Source organism: Myzus persicae, unplaced genomic scaffold (genome assembly GCF_001856785.1).
Source record: "Myzus persicae strain clone G006 unplaced genomic scaffold, MPER_G0061.0, whole genome shotgun sequence".
In the NCBI taxonomy this organism is placed as follows: domain Eukaryota; kingdom Metazoa; phylum Arthropoda; class Insecta; order Hemiptera; family Aphididae; genus Myzus; species Myzus persicae.
In genome coordinates, this window is record NW_019103592.1 from 211909 (window position 1) to 233558 (window position 21650).

The following is a 21650-nucleotide window of genomic DNA, read 5'->3' on the forward strand; positions in this document are numbered from 1 at the left end:
ATTTTTCGCTTATAATTCAGAATATTCAACTAATGACAGAAAATAACAAAAGCATGTAGCCTATGACTTTCTAGATTTCACAATACCTCATTTCAAAGATTTGGTTCCTTCATTAGGAATGTAGATAGATTTATATAAATACAACTAAAATATATACACAATTTGAATGAGAATATTTGGTTCCCAGCATATATTCAACCTACATGATGGTGTTGCAACGCTTTTTTTTCTTACCTTTGAGTTACTTAAGTGTTGCTAGATTGCTCTGATGCGTTGTCACATCTTTTATTTATTGTATCTTACATGCATTTAGTACTTTTCTGCGTTTATACTTTGTTTTTTTTCGTTATAATAATAAATAAATAAATAAATAAATAAATAAATAAATAATTAATAATTAAAGTATAATGTAAAGAATACTCAAAAGAATATAAATATCACACAATACAAAAATGAGTACAATCTAAGAGATTCTTAAAAAAAGTACGGTAAAAACCAAATATATAAAAATAAATTCATTTGAATTTATGTAGACATGAAAACATTAATTTTTTTTTAATGCATTTTTCAAACTAGTAAAATTATGTTTCAATACCACTTTTTGTTGAATTGATAGATATTTGTTCAATTTCCTTATAATTTCATCCAAGCTCGGTAGCTTCTTGCATGATTCTATATTCAACAACATGTTCAGCATGTTACCCCAAAGTTCCTTGTCTATGTATCTATACAATTAAAATATAAATTCGATTAAATTTTGATGGATGATTTTTGATCTGACCTAAAGGATTTAATACATAATGTGTATTGAGTGTAATGAGATATACATTTTAAAATGGTTATTGTCAATACATAAGCTTAATAATTTAAATTAAGTAGTCATTGAGAAACTAAATTAACAAGCAATATAATAAGTATACCTTGGGAATGGTTTCAATGGCACCCATAATTTACGTATTTTTTGAGTTTTCATATAGTCTGACATGAGAACCATGTAAATAATTCCAGCCAATCCAAAATAATCAGTCTATAATAAAATACATTTACTTTATTTTACAAAAAAATAAATTACAACAAAAATATTTACCTGATATGTCCAAGGCAATTTTTCTCTCATTTCATGGCAAATAAAATCAACAGTTTTCACAGTGTGTGTAAAAGTAGTATCAGGAGGGAATAAAGTCATATCAATACTACGACCAAAATCGATTAACTGCACACAAGGTTGATCACATTCACTAGGTCTAAAAAAAGTTTTTATTTCTTAATAATTTAGAATAATTTTATGAAGTACTTAAATGAAACTCACAATGATTTAACAATGACATTATCTGGTTTTAAATCTCCGTGAATTATTTGACATTGGTGAAGGTATTTGAGTGCTGATGTCACTTGTAAAATAAGCAGCGCACCAACAGTTATAGGGATCGACCGGTTCTGTAAGTCATACAAACATTTCGGTATTATTAAGGATCAACAAGTGTAATGTTTGAGTTTATACAACCAGTAGTTCATAGAGATAGAACTCATTTGTATTATGTTACATATAATTTCTTTTTGGACTTACCATCGCCATTTTGTAAGCTAGAATCATAGATAATAATGTCCCATGAGTAGCAAATTCCATAGAAATTATTGATCCATTTTTGAAAATATACATCTGATCCATGTTTATGAAATAAGATAATACCTTTAACAAAAAATTAAAAATAACATGTCTGTATAGTAAAAAAATGTATAATATTATCCAAAATGTATTTGTGTAAAATAATATAAGTTGTTTACTTTTTCAGAATCTTTAAGGCGATGTTGTATTTCTTTACTTATATACCATTCCCAAGCACAAGCTGGTTTTTGAATTTTAAGCGCTCTTGCTATAGTATTTTCACCATCTGGTCTAACTTTCACCACACGTGCGTATGATCCTTTACCAATTTCATTGATAAGCAACATTTTATTATGACCTAGATGATATGACATTGGTTTTAGTATTAATTTCTAAATGTTTATTAATTTTTCTGATTAATGCACTATCAGTAATTATTTATTGAAATAAGAATATGTCAGAAGAGAAAAATGAAAAATATAATAAGCATGACAGAGAAAGCCATCCATTAATAGTGATAGGAACTTTTATTACTTTTGGTACAGTTCCAATAATGAAAAATCCCAAAAACTCTTACAAACATATTATTACTTTTTTTATAAAATTTAAAATATTTTATGGTGCGTATAACACAACAGTAAAACTGTTAACATTGTAAGCTAAACCTAAGGAGTTGAAAAATAAACATTATATAATAATAAAATTATATTATCTATTTATACATTATAAAGTAATAAGGTAGGAATATAAGTAATAGAAAGTAAGAAAATAGGGGGCTAATAATAAATTGTAACTTGTGGTAATAAGTGAACAAATATTTGTAGGAGACCATTTTGTAGTTTATATCTTTGTACCCAAGAAACAAATGTGTAACAACCATTATAATAAGACATAGGTACTTGTTACACCAATGGTATTGTTACATTGCAACGGCCTATTACAATCCATTAGTGACATTTCTTTAAGTTTATTAACATATTTATACATACCCAATTTGAATTCTGATCGCATACTTGGCAAGTCTGATTCCTGTTCTACATAACCAGATTTATGATGTTCATTAGGAAATTTAATTACTTTTTGTAATAATTTGGTTATTAATTCATCATCAAAAGGATTAATGGAATCACCTAAATAAAAATAAAAATCAGCTATAATTTATTCAAAGTATTATTTGCTTTTATTTTGAGCATTATATATTATTATTATTATTATTATTATTATTATTATTTTAACACAATATCAAGATACAATTTAGTCTCTATACTATAAGTGTATAAATAGTATAAATAGTAAAACATTAAATAATATTTATGTATATCAACATATAAATCATAAATGGTGATAAAATTTCAAAATTTTACACAAATTATCATACCAAAATGAATTGAAGATTGCTGTTCTACTTTTGTAACCGATGAAGAAATAACTCCAGATGAAGTGCTACTATTACGTTCTTTAGATGCTTCCAATATCATGCTCAAATTTTTTCCCAGTTGAAATTCTTCAGTTTCGTTGTTTTTATTATGCTCAACTTGCCTAAACCAATTAATGTGAAAGATGTTGTTATTGTAAACAGTATATTATATCATTCTTAAAATGTCAATTAATTGTACATACGTTAGTGGTTTTTGTTGATTTTCAATGACAGTATTAGGTTTGGTTCTTCCTGGGGCCAATGGCGTTGAACTAGACAAAAGAAAAGCAAAAGCTTTTGTTGAGCAAGTTATGTCATCATCATTTACTTCAATCTAAAAAAATTAATACAATATTTGAATGAATACAAATAAATTAATATCTACAAATTATTAATTGAATCATGGATAATAAAAATAGAATAAATTACATACTAAATTACATACATCTTCAATTGGTCTATATTTAGAAAACTGATTTTACTAAAAAGCATGTAGCTTGAAATAATTTGTAATATTTGTCTGATTTATATCATAAATGCATATTTATAGATTTTAAAGGGCATCAACAACTTGGCTATTTAGGGTATGAAAATTTAAAAATAAGTACATTTATACATTAACAAATTATGACATTTGGCGTATCACAAAAATGTACAACATTTAAAATTTGAACACAGTTTCTTTTAAAGTCATAAGTTTTTTTTTAGTGATACAATACAAAAACTCTGAAATATGCACTAAAAGCATATTTTGGTAATAAATTATTTGTAGCATAAATAGTATTAAAAAAATACACTAATTCTGCGTTTTGAGCCCTGGTAATAACTTAAAAAACTGTATTGTTATTATTAAGTTACTAACTAAAAACTTTAAAAATAATTTTGCTTAATTTTAATTTCAACCAAGTTATTGACAAGGCTTAACATAATAACGACTTCTGTATGTATAGTATGTAATTAACTTACACTTTGAATTTTTTTGAGAGGAGATTTGCCTTCATTACTTGGATTAATTGAATTGTCTTTAGTTATGTTAACTTGTTTTTCAGTATTTTTGGTATCATAACTTTCATCCTCATAAACATCATAATTTTGAATTTTATTAGGCAGTTTAAAGTTTTTATCATTTTTTAATTCAATTTTTGAACCACCTTTGATAATACTACTTTCTTTTTGACCCATGAATTGATTTACTTTAGAACTTTTTTTACTAAATACATTTTCATCATTATCAACATAAACGTCTGGTATTTTAAAATCTTTTCTATTATTTTCATCATTTTCATCATTTTTATCAATGTACACTTGAAATTCATTATTTTCTACTTGATTTTCATCATTGTGATCAACAAATACAGTAGGTTCTTTATGAGATTTTGCTTTATTGTCGTCATCTGTATAAACATAAAAATGCCCTGGATTTTTAACTTTATCTTTTTGTTGTATTTGAAAGACTTTGTCATCAACTGGTGTTTTGTCATCTTCATAAACCATAAAATCTGATGGAAGAGGCTTGATGTTATTGTCAACTTCTTCAAATGCATCAAACAAAATTGGTTTTCGATCTCTTAAAATTAATTCTGGCTCTTCATCTTTATCTAGGAATATACAAAAAAATATTAAATTCAATAAAGGCTTTACATTTATAACTTAAATACGTTACCTGCACATGGACTATTCCACATTTGTTGAACTAAATCAATTGCAACTCGAGTGTTGACAGTGACAGATTGACTTAAAGGGTCAGGCTCATTGTTACGCAGTGGAAGTGGAACCTAAAAGTTTTATATTAATTTAATTTTCTATGTAAATTCAATCAGGTTTATATACAGCTTATACAAAAAATCAATAAAAATAAAAATTTAATTTTAAGTTTTTTATTTAACACTAAAATGTGTGCCAATTAACTATTTAGTATTTATATACTACAACAGCTGGTTTTAAAGTACAATTTTATTTTAATTTAATAATCTAACTAGACACAATCCTGGATGGTTTAGATTCACAATTGGACCCGATAGGTCCTACTCGGAGAGTTTCTCAAACAGAGATTTTAAGATTTACGAAGAAAATATTTGTTTATATACGGTTGCTATTGGTTATAGGAGAAATATAAATATATTTAGTAGAAATGGTTATTTTTTTTGTTTATTGGTTGCCTGCAGTGGTTCATAAGGCAAATTAGGTATAAGCATGCATACAATTGCATTTTCGCACATTTCCTACCAAGGTGACTGAGTTGCACTTATAGCTGCCCAACGACGTGTCCGCAATCAAAATAAATATAAAACATATTATTTCAAGAATACACAGGTTATACTATTGAGTCTCATATAGAGTTGGCATTTTCAATGGGCAACAAAGTGCACGGGATCAGCTAGTAATATATAAATATAATACTAATGAAAAAATATATACACATAATATATATATGTAAATTAAAACTTTATGGTAGAAATCACAAAACACATTAATTATTAATTACCTTAAATTCATCATTATCTTCTGACAGAATAACTTTTTTCAAAGGTTTCACAATTTTTTCTTTTGGTTGCGATTTTGCTGGACAATGTGATTGTTGTTTATCTTTTAACGATTCTATTTTTGTTTTATTAACAAATTGAAATAATAAATTAGTCTCAATAAGTACTAATATATTAAATTAATTTTAAATACTTACGCTTTTCTTTTTCTTGTTTTAAGTAGATCTCGTACCTGATTTCTTCAAGTTGCACATCCCTACCAGCCGCATACACCTATTACAGAGTAAGATTGTATAAAATGTAACACAAATATAGGAATGAATTTTCATAATTCCTAACCATTATGGAGAAAATTATTTGTTAAATTACTTTAGTTTTAAGTTAATCAAATAAATAAATATATTGTTTTATTTATTTACTTAGAATTATTAGTTCAAATAATGAATACATATATTATAACTCAAAACAGAACATATTATATTTGTTTGATGCTAAATTATAGACAAATAACTGAGAAATTTAATGAATTAACTACATCAGATAGAGTATTGAATGAATTGATAATTAAAAATGTACAGTAGTTTATCTAGCAAAACACAACAAAAAGCTTAACATTTAGTACATAACTCAATACACATTATTTTGCTATAGTAGCTCTTTTACGAGCTTTTTAACAAATACATATTTAGATGGTTACAATAGACATCTAAAAAATATTTTCACAATATTTTAAGTTTTTTAACACTTTAAATCATTCTTAATAGACTTGTTAATTTTTAATAAGTATTGCATGTGGAAAGTTGATAAAATAAATATTTAAGTAGAATACTCCAAATTTAATATTTTCACTCACCTTTTCTTTACAATACATTGGTCTTTTAGTAGGATCTGGAGGTTCGAATACAGCGACTGGACAGGAAATATTAGTATTTCCTTTAATGCTACGTAACGCATTAGGAACAGTTATACCAGATAATTTTGTTACACATTCCAAATTATTATCCTGGTGCACTAGAATTTTAAATATTAGACAAATTAAAACAAATAATACATTTTTATAGTAATATCTTAAGAAAGTCAATTGAAAAATACTTATATATAAATTATCTTATTATATTGAGGGTTAGATATTTACGTAAAATAAAGGCTTTCATGTATAAAAAATTTATAAAAATATTAGTTAACTAACATTGAATGTCCCTATGGAAAGTAGGAAAGTGTTAATATTTATCATAAGAACTATGATTTTCTAAGATGTTATCATTATTTTATGTTTGTTATTCTTTTTTATGAAGATTTAAAATTTTTATAATAGAAATAAAATCATAGTTTTACTATAAAATCTTGTAAACAATACAATAAATGTTTTTCGATCCATTGCAATAAACAAAAACAGAGAAGTGTAATATAATTATTTTAAATAACAGATTAGTTCCAGTGAAAAAGCATAAAATGAAAAATATTTATTGGTTTACAGCTATATTATAATATCAACTGCAGCAACAAAGAGTCATTATCAGTTTTTAAACATTTTTTAATTTGGTTTTATAATTTTTTTGGAAACAAAATATACAAAAAAGAATGAATATGTATACAGGACTAATAGACTTGGAAAATACTGGAAAAAATAACACCAAATTTTGCATACATATTTTTAAGATTCGGGGTAATGATCTTTCCTTTGTCTTTGAACTAATAAATTCCTGTTTACATAGTTGGCTCACAAAAATTAAATACATTTTTTTTATGTATAGGGTTGGCATTTGTTCCTAAAAGATATTTTAAATAAAAAAAATTTTTTTTTTAATTGTTCGGTTGGTTATTCAAACATACATCGAAAGGAACCCTCGAAATACTTAGGCTATGTTTTTAGCTTATAGAATCAAAAAATACTAGTCTGATTTCGACAAAAAATCTTTAAGTATCAGAGAAGTGTAGAATAGTTTTTAACCATGCTTGAAAATATACTAAATGCTAAATCCAATTTCTCACAGGAAAATTGCCAATCTTGGTTGAATAAGTTCACAAGGGAGGTTCACTGATGTTAATTTCCATTAGACAGCGCTGTATTATTTATTTGTTTTATTATTCAAGGACGATGTCTAGTTATATAGTTAGTACTATTTACGATTTAAGATATACCAGTTACACAACTGATATGTAAAATAATACGAATTTGAGGCCTATTCCTTTATTCAGTTTAGGCTCCTAAATGCATGTAAAACTAATGTTTAGGGTTACTAATGGAGAATTACAATAACTATCAATTATTGTTTATTTAATATTATCACGATTATAGATGATAATAAAACTATAAAAGTATAAATACTAAATAGTATATAAATGTATAAAACTAAAAAGAAATTATCAAAAACATTTGTCATTTGTAACTTTGTAAGTGTAACCACTATTTCAGATATCATTATTCCTTAAATAACACTTAAGTCAATTATAAACCATGCCGTGAAACGGTTTCAACTCTTTTCCACCAGGACAGCTACAGCTTAGTTCTACATGCGTTTTCATAACTGATCGGGAAGAGGCATTTTTTTCTGACTAGTTGTGTAACCAGTTTACCTTCAACCATGGTACTATTACTATTACTATTACAGATAGTACTATACTATTCACACCTAACCTTATTTTCATCAAATTTAGTATTACAAGTTAGTAAAATGATCTATAAGCAATGACTAATTATCACCTGTTATTTTTATTTAATAATTATTATTTATAATGTAACTGACCTTCAAAGTCAACAGTTGATACAGGTTTAGGAGCTTTCGAGCGAGTCTTTTTAGGTTTAGTCCATGGTCCGGGTTTTATTGTATTTTCTTTATTTAGTCCTTTCTGAGCAAGATCACAATTGCTAGTTGCAATTCCATGTAATCCATTTTCATCATTATCCTATATTTAATTATATAAAATCATAAATTTGTTTTTTACCAAATTTTTTACTAATGCTTTACTTCAAAAATCCTTAGTACAGTGGTTTTTCCATTGACATTGTTTATTTGTGGTACTTTTCCAATAACTCCACCAAAACCATGTCTGACACCACTGTGCGTTTCAGACTTTTTTAATACATTAAATGCTTGTCTTTTTTCAGGTTCTTGGTTTTTATCGTCATCATTTGTTAACTGTCCATTAATCATTCGTCTGGCGACACTTAATTGGAATTGGCTAAAAAATAATTTAAAAATATTTAGTTTACTTTTTATTTGAATGAAATAAATAAAGCTTACAGATGAGCTTGTTCAAGTTCTGCAACTGGTTCAGCATTAGCTTTAATTCCCAACAAAAATATTTGATCCACACGTTTAAAATCATTGTATCTATCCAATAGCTCTGCCCATGCACGATAAAATAAAGCACACATTGTACCTATACCTTGGTTGTAAACAGTTTGATATAGCTCAATAGCATTTGATTGGTTTTCAATCTAAAATATTGACAGATTATTTAATTACCTCAATTTCATTAATACATGTTTTTATCAAGCTTATTCTATGAAATAAAAATGGATATTTACAAAATTAATTAGAATTGTAATAAATCTTGGATCCTGTTTGTATCTTGCATCATTTTTGAATTTTTGTACAGTTTCTTCAATAAGAGGAAACAAATTGCTCTCTGGTCCATGTTTTAAATATATTTGTTCCAGCCACTTCATATACTCAAAATGTGGAGCTAAAGGATCATCACCTTCATATGTACGAATAGCATGTTCATATTTTCTTATAAAAAAAAAATTATTTATTACAAAACATTGTATTATAAACAACATTTTTTATATAATTCTTTGAACCAAAAAATAAAAATTGATAAATATTATATTTAATGTTTTAAAAACACATACTATATCTTAATAGTTAAAATTAATTAAGATAATTGCCGTCCAGTTCACCAGATTTTTTAAGGGTACTCAAATGAACATTAAATGTTGATCCACCACCTTAATTTAACAGTTTAGACAAAAAATAAAACAAAAGAAAAATTTCAAAGAAGAAAATATATATTGATAATATAATGTAAAAATTGATTGTCCAAATATGGAGTGCCTAAGTTAATTTAAATAAATAACCCAGTTATTAATAGCAAAACCAGTTTTTTTTCAGTGACGCTCTCAACTTTAAATTGAATAAACATTGGAATAATACAGAATGTAAGCATGAGATAGGCATAAAAATCAATTACAAAAACAAGTAGCTGCATATAAATTTGTAGTTTGATTGTTTTAAATGCTTAAAAAATAAATACTATATACACATCATAAATAATAAATCAGTATAAATATTGATAATTACTATTCTTTTTTAAGTCTTTAGTAAAATGATTTTCTTTTATTTAACTTACTCTTTCTCTTTATTTAACTTTTGTTGAATTTCCATATTAGATTGTGCTTGTAAAGCAGTTTCTAACTGAATAGGTTTTCTACCTTGTCGTAGTGGTCTAATATTTTCTTTAGTCAAATCCAATGCATCAGACGTATCCACAGTATTCATTGTTTTCTATAAACAATATTAAATTTAATTAGGTAAATCATACAGTGTCACTGATAAAGTTACACTGTCAAATGTGTTGTAAATTAGGTTAAACCATAATCATTATCATACAATCTATGATCTATTAGACAAAAATTTTAATTTCAAATAAATCAGATATCAGTGTATACCTATTATTATATGTAAATATTAATCGAGATATTAATACCTAGGTATAAAGTATAAACTAAATATTAACAATTTTAAAAAATGTGAAAGAATATTATATGAATAGTATAAAAATAAACTTAATACATATTTATTCAGATAAAAAAATTGTTAAATAATAATAAACATAAAAAATCAACATAATTTTTGCAATTGGTAGTGCTTTAGGTATAAACATATAGAGGTGTATAGTACTGTATACATAATATAAATTAAACTAAAATGTCTTTCTCATTGACTTTCAAAAATAAAGAAGATAAATAAGATAGGCAAGTACTTAATGAAAAAAAAATGATAGTAATGAGTATTGAAAAATAAAAAGCATTTTAGATAAGATATCCAAGTGGAATGAGCTAGGGCAATCCTATTTCCATAAATTAAAATGTAGTGATTTAACCAAAGGCTTTGCCTGTCAAGTGGATTGTTTAAGCTATTAATACAATTAATAAATTAGGAATAGCAATTTTATAAAAATAAAATGCATTTCAAACTATACATTCACTCTTTAAACAGAGTAACAGAAGGCCTCAACTATTTGAAATATTAAACTAAGACAGTTCTTAAATACAACTAGGCATGCTATACTTAAAGACAGAACTATTTAAAACTCATAATTGAAATGTAAAGAAAAATTATTCAAATGTGATTTCTACTACACAAATAATGAAATAGAACAATCTGGATTTTTAGTCGAATAATTTTAGATGACTTAAAATATTAACATTTCATTTTTGAGAAGTTTAAATGCTTCATAAATTAACCAGAATGATAACATGATGCTGGAGTAATTATTTCTAAATTCTAAGGAAGATGAGAATATTACTAAGTATTTTTTGTGAATACAATTTAAATTTTCTGCAAACAATTGTACAGATAAAAGAAAACATGAAATACGTCACATTCCATATTAATTATTAACAAATCAGAAGTCAGATATTGATGAACCTTTGAAGAGTCAATTTGTAAGGTTATGGTAAGCACGCGAGGAGAACCCACCAACAACTGCGGAGCTTTTAACAAAATATGAGCTGCTATGGGCTGGCGCTCCGCGTTAGACATTGGTTGAGGTAATTACGGGGTAACTACAGCGTATAGACCAGGTACAGGTTATACACAGTATATGAGGGATGAGACGAGTTTAAAGATATTAAGCATGATGATAAGTAAAGAAAGGGGTTAGTATATTTTAAACGAGTCTGTTGCTTCTTGAAAATACTATAATAATACTTAATAATACAAAATCATGCATATGACTAATAATTTGTTGGTGCATAGTAATCACGAATACCACATCTTAGATATTCAAATATACACATTGCGACGCCTAGGATGCGCACTTAAGAAAGTCATATTGAGGCGTGGGCTGTTGGTATTTCCTGGAACGATAGCTGGCGGACACAGCATCCGTAGGAATGATACTCGTATCAAGAGGGCTAGGAGAAGTAGAGGGTAGGCCTATATAGGAGACCCCCGAGCAGCCCGTATTCAGATGTGATTTGACCAGACGAGCCAGAGCACCTTCACGCCAGTCAGTCTTTTATTGTAGTATTTTGTACTTAGAATAATTTCAAACAGGACTTTGAAAATATTCGATTCAACTCGATATTTTTCTGAACACTCTGAGTAATTCTTTATGACAAATATTCTAGCATAGATTATTCAATCCACAGTTTTAAATTACATTTGTTTTTTTTTTTTTAAAGTAACAAAGTAAGGGTCAACAAATGCGGTTTTTATCGAGCTTCGTATCAGACGCTAACATTATTTATTACTGCAATTTCAATACAAATGGAATGGGGGAATGTTACATTGGTTACATTAATATGCGATAAGCAACTTTAAATAAGATTCTGATGTGTAATAAATCGCGATTTCGAACATTACGTTACAACATGTTATTGTTGTGACAATAGCCCTGGGATGTTATTCTAAACGCGATTGGTATCATTTCTGAGAATCCACGAGTTCGTAACAGGACCTTTAGTAGCAGACGATTAAATTTGCCCAAAAACAAAAGATCGCGCGATGTATATTGTGTGTGTGTGTATAGATCTTACCTCGGCGACCGGAACAATTTCCGTATCCGTGATCATCGTCAAAACGTCGCCGGCGGACAATGCGAACGAACCTCCAGTCGGCGGCGACGGGAAAACACGCGATGTGAGAAGATGACTCGGCTCCGTGTAGCAAGACAATATTTATATTCAAACAGGATGGATAACGGCGGATTGCCAACAGACGCCGACGAGAGCGCTCCGTTTGTACCAGACGACACGGCGGCAGCGTAACGTATTTCGCAGTATTCGGCGTCGCGTCCCGCTGTTCACCGTTTCGTCCCGCCGGTTTTGGAGGCGTGAGTCCGACACTCTGACGTCCGTCCATCGAGGCCATCGTATTTATAACAATATTAATTTAGCCGTCGACTCATCGGTCGTGTTCATGCCACCGCACACCCCTCACCCACTCTACGGTAGCGACGCATATTATTAATATTGTACCACTATTACTAATTACTATTTATTAGTACCATACTGTCCATACTAATATTAATAAAATATATGGCAACATGACCAAGCAATATTATCATACATCATATTATAAGATGATATGCAATATTAATACATTTTATAATGCATACAGATACAGTCTAAGAGCAAATTGGAATATTCAGAAAAAGCCAAAAGGCCGTTTCCAAAAATGGTCGGACACTGCATTCTTAGACCATGACCAAAATCTAAATAATTTAGTCGTGGCTTAAATGATCGTTTTCTCTCTATTCGCCGATTATGAATTTATAAATTAATAAATAATCGCATAATATTATAATAATTATTGTTACGGCCGAGACTGGCGGCGGCGACTATCGAAGAGTGTTCACTCAGTCGAGTAGCCGACGCTACGTATTATAATTTATATTTAATATTAATTTATTATCAGGTAGGTATACGGACAATAGTACATACAGTTTTAGTACATCTATGTCCAATACCCATTTTTACGGCTTTACAATAAATTATGCCCATATCATTAATACATAATATCGCGATGACGTCATCGTTATTATTACTATTACTATTGTCATTATTATTATTATTATTATTATTCTTTAGCGATAATTTCCACCTCCACAACCATATTTTATTCCGTTGTACTGTTGTAGTAGGAAAAAAAAATACAATTTACGATAATCCGTGCTCGAAACGTTGTGTTATCTCGTCGAAAGTAAACAGCAGTCAGCAATAATAGTCGTCACTCATTGAACTATTGAAATATTCCTACCTATAAATTATAATACCTATTATAATATTGACTTTCATTATCGTCGGCCATCCGCGAAACAGCGTTCACTGATCGTATGAAACGACGAAAACTGTCGAGGAAACGTTCGGCGTAATAATTATTTGCTTTTTCTCGCACAATTGTTACTATTCTCGTCGCCGTGTTGCGTTAGCCGGCTAATCGCTTTTTTCCCACCTATAGTTAGTGCAATAATTGTTAAAGTGGCTATTACGTCGATAGTTTAAAGTTTTTTTTGTGTCTCGTTTTTGCGCTTCTCGAAAATTTGATTGTATTGTATCATAGATACGATTCCGATTTTTTTTTTGCTTTACTAGTTTACTGCAATAATGTCATCAAATGTGGGCGATGGAGTGCCGGATGGTGTGGATGGACTGTACGACGTTTACAGTGTCAGCTTCTGGCTAAAGGTGTTGTTAAATGGTAGTCTAGTTGCCATTATTACGTTTCTGTTGATGAAAATATTCATGAAACGCAATGAGCCTCAAGTCGAAGAAGAGGATGATGTGACGTTACCAAAAATGAAAAAGAGAGATTTCACCATCCAAGAGTTACGCGAATTTGACGGCACCAAAGGTGACGGACGCATTTTGGTAGCGATCAACGGAAAAGTGTTTGACGTTACTAAAGGAAAACATTTCTATGGACCCGGTATGATTTTTCACATGCTACACAATCTTGAATTCAGTTCAGTGATAACAGACAATAAAATACTTTTTTACCTTACAGGTGGTGTTTACGCAACATTTGGTGGACACGATGCTTCTCGTGGCTTAGCTACATTTTCAGTTAGTGGTAAAGATGAATATGATGACTTAAGTGATTTGAATTCATTAGAGATTGAGTCTATGCTGGAATGGGAAACTCAATTTATGGGTAAATATAACAATTATAATTGCTACCATTTTAGATAAATTTTATCAAAATGGTAAATAATAATAATCATACTTAAATGTCATAATTCTGAAATAAACCCATAATACAATTATATTTTAGAAATAACTAACGGATAGATTACCTAGACTCTTATTTTTTTATAAATACATAATTATGTAGTAAAAAGTTGACAAAATGATCACGATTTATATTAGATAAATGGTGTACTAGATAGGTACTTGCTTATTTTTTTTTTATTATTTATCAATATGTAGTTTGATATCAAGTAGGTACTTAACTATAAGTAAATAGGTCACTATAGCATTAGAATAAAATCTATTTAAGTAAGAAGCTATAAGTCAAAACTGTAGTATTGTATAAAGCTTGTTAATGATTATATAGATGAATGAATAATATTAAGTACATTACTAATTTTTAATGTTTAATAGTATGCATACTTTTCTTTTTTTATCATTGGCAGTGATGCAATGTAATGTATTTAAAAGAATATTTCACAAGCAATTTCCAACTAAATCTTTTGTTTATACCAAAAACAATTTTTTTTAAACAAAACATGTACCTTTTCGTATGACTGATTTAAAACCTTTGTATATATTGATATAAATGTTTCCTTACTTTTGTTTAAAATATGTAACTATGTTGTTAGTTCTCTACAAAGACTAGAATTTGTATGCATTAATTCCGAGATTAATTCTGAAACATGGAAAAAAAGCCATGTACCTACACAAATCCTAGCCCATTTTTTAACATTGTCTATGTGTCTTGTGCCTTTAAAGTACTGTAAATTTATACAATTGATTGAATTAATAAATGCACAAAATACTAGCCTAATTATTAACATCATGTATTTAGTTAAGAACATGTGTGTATTTATTTGATTACTTACACATTATACATTTTATATACTGACTCAAATTTCAATGATTGTTTTGTTATTAAAATTATTTGGCACCTAAGTTGTTAGAATTTAAAAAAAAAGTGTTGTACCTTGATAAATTATGTGTGCATAATCTACATAATAAATTTCATGTGTAACTATATACTGTATTAGGTATTTATATTTATGTTCAAAAAACATTTTAGGAGAACTAAGTTAGCTGGCTTTGTTAAGTTAAAGGTAATATACGTAGTAATATTGGTATATCATAGAATGAATCCTTTTCACTTTGATTAACCATTTGTTATTCTGTAAAACTTTTTCTTATTGACATATTTAAAATGTACGAGTAAAAACTTCTAAATAAAAAAAACGTAGGTCATCTTGGGTCATACTGATAACTTATTCATTTTATGATAATTCATATATAATATAATAAACACAGTACCTATAATTAATTAGAGCGTACAAGTGTAAATATGATTTACATTTATAATATATATTTATATATTATTTATTTTAAGACAACTCTTGTTCAGTATTATTGTGTTAATATTTCATGTAATGTATTATACTTATAAGTTTAAAAATTCATTTTGTAACAAGTAATATTGGCTTTCCAATTCCTTGCCATTTTATACCTGTTGTATCATTTTTATGTATTGAATTCTCAGCTCCCCTTTATGATTTATTAGTTAACTTCTAATATCAAAATATTAGATTTAACAACAGAGAAACACATTTCTTACTATTCATATCATTTTATATGGCAACATCTTTTTATAAGCATCAATGATACATGTATATATTTTATTTTTTACATATCATCTTATGTAATGGCCCATACATACATACCTGTAATTGAATGACTATTTTATGTCACAAATTTTTATCTTACGAATTAATCAGGTTTTATTGGTTTATGGTTATTATTATTATTGTCATTATTTTCTAAAATCATCATGGACTAAATTATTTTAGATAATAAAATGTATAGTACCATTTTTTTTCAATAATTTAATTAAAATATTACTATTTAAAATAAAAAAGCCATAAAGTAGATATCTGTTTTGCTACACTGAAAGTATCGGGTATACCTTGTTATTGAATAGGTCACTATAATGGATGCATTATATTTGAATTTAATGATTAGATTAGTAGAAATATTATTTGCTTAAAATATTACATTTATTAGTATTATTGACTTTTGAGTCAAAACCTGCTTACCATAGAACAGTGTAAATATTTTTTTCATATAAATAAGCAAACATTTAACGACTAGAATTTTAAAAAAATAGCTCAAAATGTTTTGAATATTTTGAAAATTATACCATGTTAGAGTTCTAATATTAGGAAAAATATCAGTTATCTACAATTGTTCATGGTTTTATTAATTATTAAGAAAAATACTGGGAATTTTTACTTTTACTCTTTAAAATACCAATTAGATCCACTTTGAAACCACAGAAAAAAATATCTAAGTTGAATAATAAATCACTTTTACTCTTTCAAGAATAATGATAGACACAAGAAAACAAAAAAAAAAATCATATAAAATCAGCACATACATTTAACTGCCCTGCTTAAAAATAAAAAAAACCTTAATGATTTACTTTAACTAATTATTTTTCAATTACTAGAAAATAATAAGTTGTCTAATAATATTTGCATTTAAGAAAATTATTCTGGGCTCCATTAAAATATGCAGCTTAAACAGCTTTCCAATTAATTATCATCATTGTTAACCCAATGCAATATTATCTCAGCATCTTAACTCGTTGTATAAAATAGCAAACTTAAAAATGTTAGAAAAACACATTGAATTTAAATGTTAGTAAGTAATACCGATGATACATATTCTTAGGTTATACTAAGATAAGATCTTGTCATATATATTACATAAATACCTCCACTATAATTGTCATATAAATTTATCACTGGCTATTATATTTTTGCATAATAATCATTTATATCTTAATGAGTTTTTAAAAATGAATAATGGTGATCGCAACTATGCAGTAATGGGAAAAAAATGCATTTATGTTGCATGATCTGGACATGTATGCTTTCAATTTTCAAGAAATAAATGTCAACTAAGTTCTTAATCCTTATTATTTATCAATTTAAATGTTATTGGTTTGTTCGATGATAAGTTAACTTTCATAGATCATGTTCATTACTAATATTTTATTTAAATATTGGAAAAGAAAGTTTGGATTCCATGCATTTCATTACAAGGTAATAAAGAAAACAAAATATCAAACATTGCTTAAATATTTTCATCAATTTTTATTTGGCACTACGAATTATAAAAAAAAAGATAATTCTATAAATCAAAATTTAAAGTTTATAAACATAAATCATATATTTCACAACTTGTGTACAGCCTATTATTTCACTGGAGTTATATTTACAATATTAATTAGAAAAGAGGTGAATGAGTTAACCGCTTTGCTGCTCAGTAAGTGTTTACTGTTTAGTGTACCTTCTCGTAGAAGAATAAGTCACTAAAATTTGTGAGGTGAATTTGAATTCAATGATAAATCATAGAATGTGAAAAACAATTCTGAGCTATTAACCTAATTTATTTAACTATTATTAAATTAAGTAAGTTGAATTGATTTTTGCCGAAAACATTACATTTAAAAATGTCATCATTGTGCGTATAAAATTGAATAATGTACTTTAAAAGTTTCAAGTATCCACAAATAATATTTTTAAAATACAGCAAAATAACTAAAATTGTTATTCTTTGTTTCGATATCTAATTTTATCAAATAATTTAGTTATTAGTGTCTATAAAAAACATATATTAATGTATTAATATATTTTTCGGATTCTTTGTTGACAATAAGAACTACTTATAAGAAACATTGTATTTAAATTTTCAATCCTTTACTATAAAAATTGAACATTTTATACATTTTTAACAGGAGGCCACACCCAGATGTGTTATCTCCATATTACAAACGTACAACATGGCAAATTTTACGTTCACAATAATAGATTTACATTGTCATTTCCAAAATTAGAGTAAATTGGCCTCTTATAAAATTTAAAGGTAAGATTATTATCCAGGGCATCTCTGAGGCTTTCATTGATATTTTTATGAAGTAACAAGTAATAACCAATTTCAAACTGTATATTTCTTGTACATTTTAAAGTGATCATGTCTTACTTAAAAATAATAATATCAATTAAGTCCTCTAAGATATCATAGATCTTATCTTTACATTTTATCATGGGTCAATTCACTCTAATTTTAAAAATAAATGGATTTTCGTTAACATAAAATGTACTCTGTATGTTTGTAAAAAGGAGACAATACATGTGAGTGTGGCATATTCTCTTAAATCCAAAATTATTTGCAAATTTTCATGATTTGTACCATTTTTATCAAAATGTGTTCCTCAAATGCTAATAAAAAAAAATTGTGCCTGTATGCATATTATATTTTTTAATTGTTAAGATAAACCACTTAAATTAAACTTTGTATTAAATTTTCAAGAATTTTGAACCAGCAAAAAATGTTCATCAACACCTTCATTAACATTTATAGAAAAAAAATCAGAAAATTCAAATTTTATATATCTATTATCTATAGATTAACTCAAGAGTCAAAATATTTTGATAGTTGAATAGTTCTATGGTGTTTATAAAATTATATATATCAGTGGTTCTCTAACTTTTTTTTTGCGTACCACTCATGTGTATTATTAATCTGTTGCATACCACTACTACCACTTATGTCTATTTCCATGTGACCATATTCAAACACAAATGTTGACTTAAAATACTCATAAAAAATGTTTATGGCAGTCTGGTGTACTTTTTTTTGGAAGGTAGAAAAACTTATGGGGAATCTTAGGTATGAAAATAAAATGATTTACAAATTTCTAACTACAAAATAATTTGTATATCTGCATTTTTCATGAATTTACACAAAATTTAACTTTAAAAGTTTATATTTAAAATTAATAACTTTTGAGGAACCTTTTATTTAATCTTTTCCGCCAAGCAAAATAATTTGTATTAACATTTTTAAATAGAAAATTGAAAATATCCTTAAATATCTCAAAAAGAATCAAATATTTAAATTATTTTATCTTGTATAGGAAACCCTAACAAAAAAATTTGGTGAAAGTTTCATGTATCTAAGGAAATTAATTTCAAGTTACAACAAAAATACAAAATTGATAATGTCAAGCACTGGTTTTGTTTTGTGTAATAATTTCCGGTTTTTCTTAATTTATTTTTATTCCCTCATTTGTTTTGTGATAAGTACCTACTTATTTTCAATTTTATTGTTGATAGTAAAATGTGCGTTATTATAATAAATATTTCATAATTCATAAATTGTGTTTCTGTGATGATAGTTTCTATATTATATTATAGCCTTCTACTAAAAAATAACAATATTGTATATTATAAATAATTTATTCTTATTTCAAATTGATAAACTTGAAATAGTTTATTTTTAAAAAGAACTTTCTCATCACATTCACTGCATTTTTAGATGCTTTTTATTTTATTATAATATTCTATTTGTTTTATGTTTGTTTTTATTTTATTTAGAAAAATATGATTATGTTGGACGTTTATTGAAACCTGGAGAATCTCACAGTTACTATACTGACGAAGAAGAAACCCCTACCAACAAACTCCATCTAGAAAATCCAAAACAATGTGAATCTGAAAAACCTAAAAACTATGCTGGAGGAGATTCTACAAATATAAATGAGTTATTAAAAACTGAAACCAAAGATAACAATAAAGAAACTGCAGACAACAACAGCAGTAGTAATCTATCTTCAGACAATATTGATGAGAAACCTGAGGCCACTAAATTATTGAATAACCCAACTAAACAAGATGAAATTCATACCTTGGAAAAATAGTACAAATTATTTAAATTAACATCGGTATTTATTTTCAACTATGGGGGACTATGAACGGTTACATCCGTTACGGTGATGGGATTCATTATATACTGTAAGGGTGTTAAAGTTTTTTGTTTTTGTACTTAATAATATGACTGAAATCAGCAATTTTATTATGATTGAATTTTAATTCTTTTCTTTTCTGGATCTTCATTATTTGAACAAAAATGAAGATAAAAATATCTATTTAAGTTCAAAATAATCAGTGTTAGTGTTTATACATTTTGAATGAAGAATAATCTGGTTTTGTTCCTTTATTCAATTTTTGTTGAATACAATTGAAGGAATTACATTTTTATTTTTTATAACTATATAATAAGTATAAATAATATAATAATTTAGTAGTCGTTTTAATCTTTTAGTGTTACCTGATTAATTCAAAATGTACCATTATGTTACAGGGAACACAAAACATTTTTTTTCTAATAACCTAGGAACTAAGTTTACCTACATTACATTTTTTTAAATGACAGAGTTATTTTGATAGTAAATATTTTTTAAATTTTGCTAAATTACACATGGTATAGTTGTACAGCCTGCACGTATATATTTTGTCTTACTAATATAGCTTTTATTAAAAAAAAAAATTACTGCCCTAATGGTGTAATAATATTTTATTATACAAAAGTAACCATTCCTTGAAACACTGTTGACAAAGGTAGATAACTACATCATTTTTGTTTATTTTTTAACAATTATGTTACCTTAATCATAATGGAAATTTCTTATATGCATTCTTATGTTTTTGGTGTGTTTTAATTGATAAAATAATAATTATATATATATATATTGTTTTCTTACTATTTTCCTAAAAAGTCACTTCTGCAATGTTAAAATGATTGTTTGTTACATAATATAAAGGTTTCTTACAAATAAAGAGTTAAATTGTTTTTTATATACCTATTTATTTATTTATTTATGTATATTAATTTCAAAAGATCATATATTCCATCATACATTTAACTGAACAAACCTTTAAACAATAGTTTTGTATAATTTTCAAAATTAAAATTAAATAACTCAATTTTTATTTCATTAGCTAATGACGGATTCTAATTTTATTGATATGCAAAACATAATTTGATTTTTGTTAAAATACAAAAAAAAATATTGGTTGATAAAATGATATACTCCAGTCACCCTAAACTTAAGAAAACTTAATAGTTCACCAAATTTGTATTACCAATTAAAGTTTATAAAATGATGGTACATCATTTATTTTATCCTGATGAACTAATAATATCAAATGTGTTTAATAATGGCTTTTAATAAGAATACAACTCATAAGTAATGATACATTTGAAGGCCATAAAATAGTGTATACACTTGGACATTATCTAGACATTTAATTTCCTTTCAACTTATGTAGAAAATAAGGTTTTTAAGAAAACAGGATTAGTGAATTCTTTACAGTTCCTATA

The 21650-nt window shown here is 26.7% G+C and overlaps 2 protein-coding genes across 2 annotated transcripts; one reads left to right on the top strand and one right to left on the bottom strand.

Moving 5' to 3' along the window:
• Positions 1–383: 383 nt before the first annotated feature.
• LOC111034806 (probable inactive serine/threonine-protein kinase bub1) lies at positions 384–12482 on the bottom strand. The gene is made up of 20 exons (XM_022316184.1): positions 12276–12482; positions 9863–10017; positions 9039–9243; positions 8752–8948; positions 8476–8689; positions 8254–8413; positions 6360–6517; positions 5704–5779; positions 5509–5621; positions 4687–4798; positions 3990–4621; positions 3227–3357; positions 2985–3145; positions 2596–2736; positions 1786–1964; positions 1568–1690; positions 1310–1437; positions 1088–1244; positions 921–1027; positions 384–725 (listed from the first exon to the last, which is right to left on the bottom strand). Exons 1-20 carry the CDS (start codon positions 12309–12311, stop codon positions 545–547), a joined length of 3366 nt encoding a protein of 1121 aa, XP_022171876.1. The 5' UTR covers positions 12312–12482; the 3' UTR covers positions 384–544.
• Positions 12483–13381: 899 nt separating this feature from the next.
• Positions 13382–21106, top strand: LOC111034807 (membrane-associated progesterone receptor component 2-like). Its single transcript, XM_022316185.1, has 3 exons — positions 13382–14166; positions 14245–14391; positions 19865–21106. The coding sequence occupies exons 1-3, from the start codon at positions 13845–13847 to the stop codon at positions 20185–20187; spliced, it is 792 nt and encodes a 263-aa protein (XP_022171877.1). The 5' UTR covers positions 13382–13844; the 3' UTR covers positions 20188–21106.
• Positions 21107–21650: the final 544 nt, after the last annotated feature.

Bases quoted from the DNA above. Each gene is read 5' to 3' on its own strand.
- LOC111034807 (XM_022316185.1), top strand. From the start codon at position 13,845: ATGTCATCAAATGTGGGCGATGGAGTGCCGGATGGTGTGGATGGACTG. The intron at 14,167-14,244 runs GTATGATTTTTC...TTTACCTTACAG, and splicing joins AAAACATTTCTATGGACCCG to GTGGTGTTTACGCAACATTT. The intron at 14,392-19,864 runs GTAAATATAACA...TATTTTATTTAG, and splicing joins ATGGGAAACTCAATTTATGG to AAAAATATGATTATGTTGGA.
- LOC111034806 (XM_022316184.1), bottom strand. From the start codon at position 12,311: ATGATCACGGATACGGAAATTGTTCCGGTCGCCGAG. The intron at 4,622-4,686 runs GTAACGTATTTA...GTATATTCCTAG, and splicing joins GTGGAATAGTCCATGTGCAG to ATAAAGATGAAGAGCCAGAA. The intron at 1,245-1,309 runs GTGAGTTTCATT...AACTTTTTTTAG, and splicing joins AATGTCATTGTTAAATCATT to ACCTAGTGAATGTGATCAAC.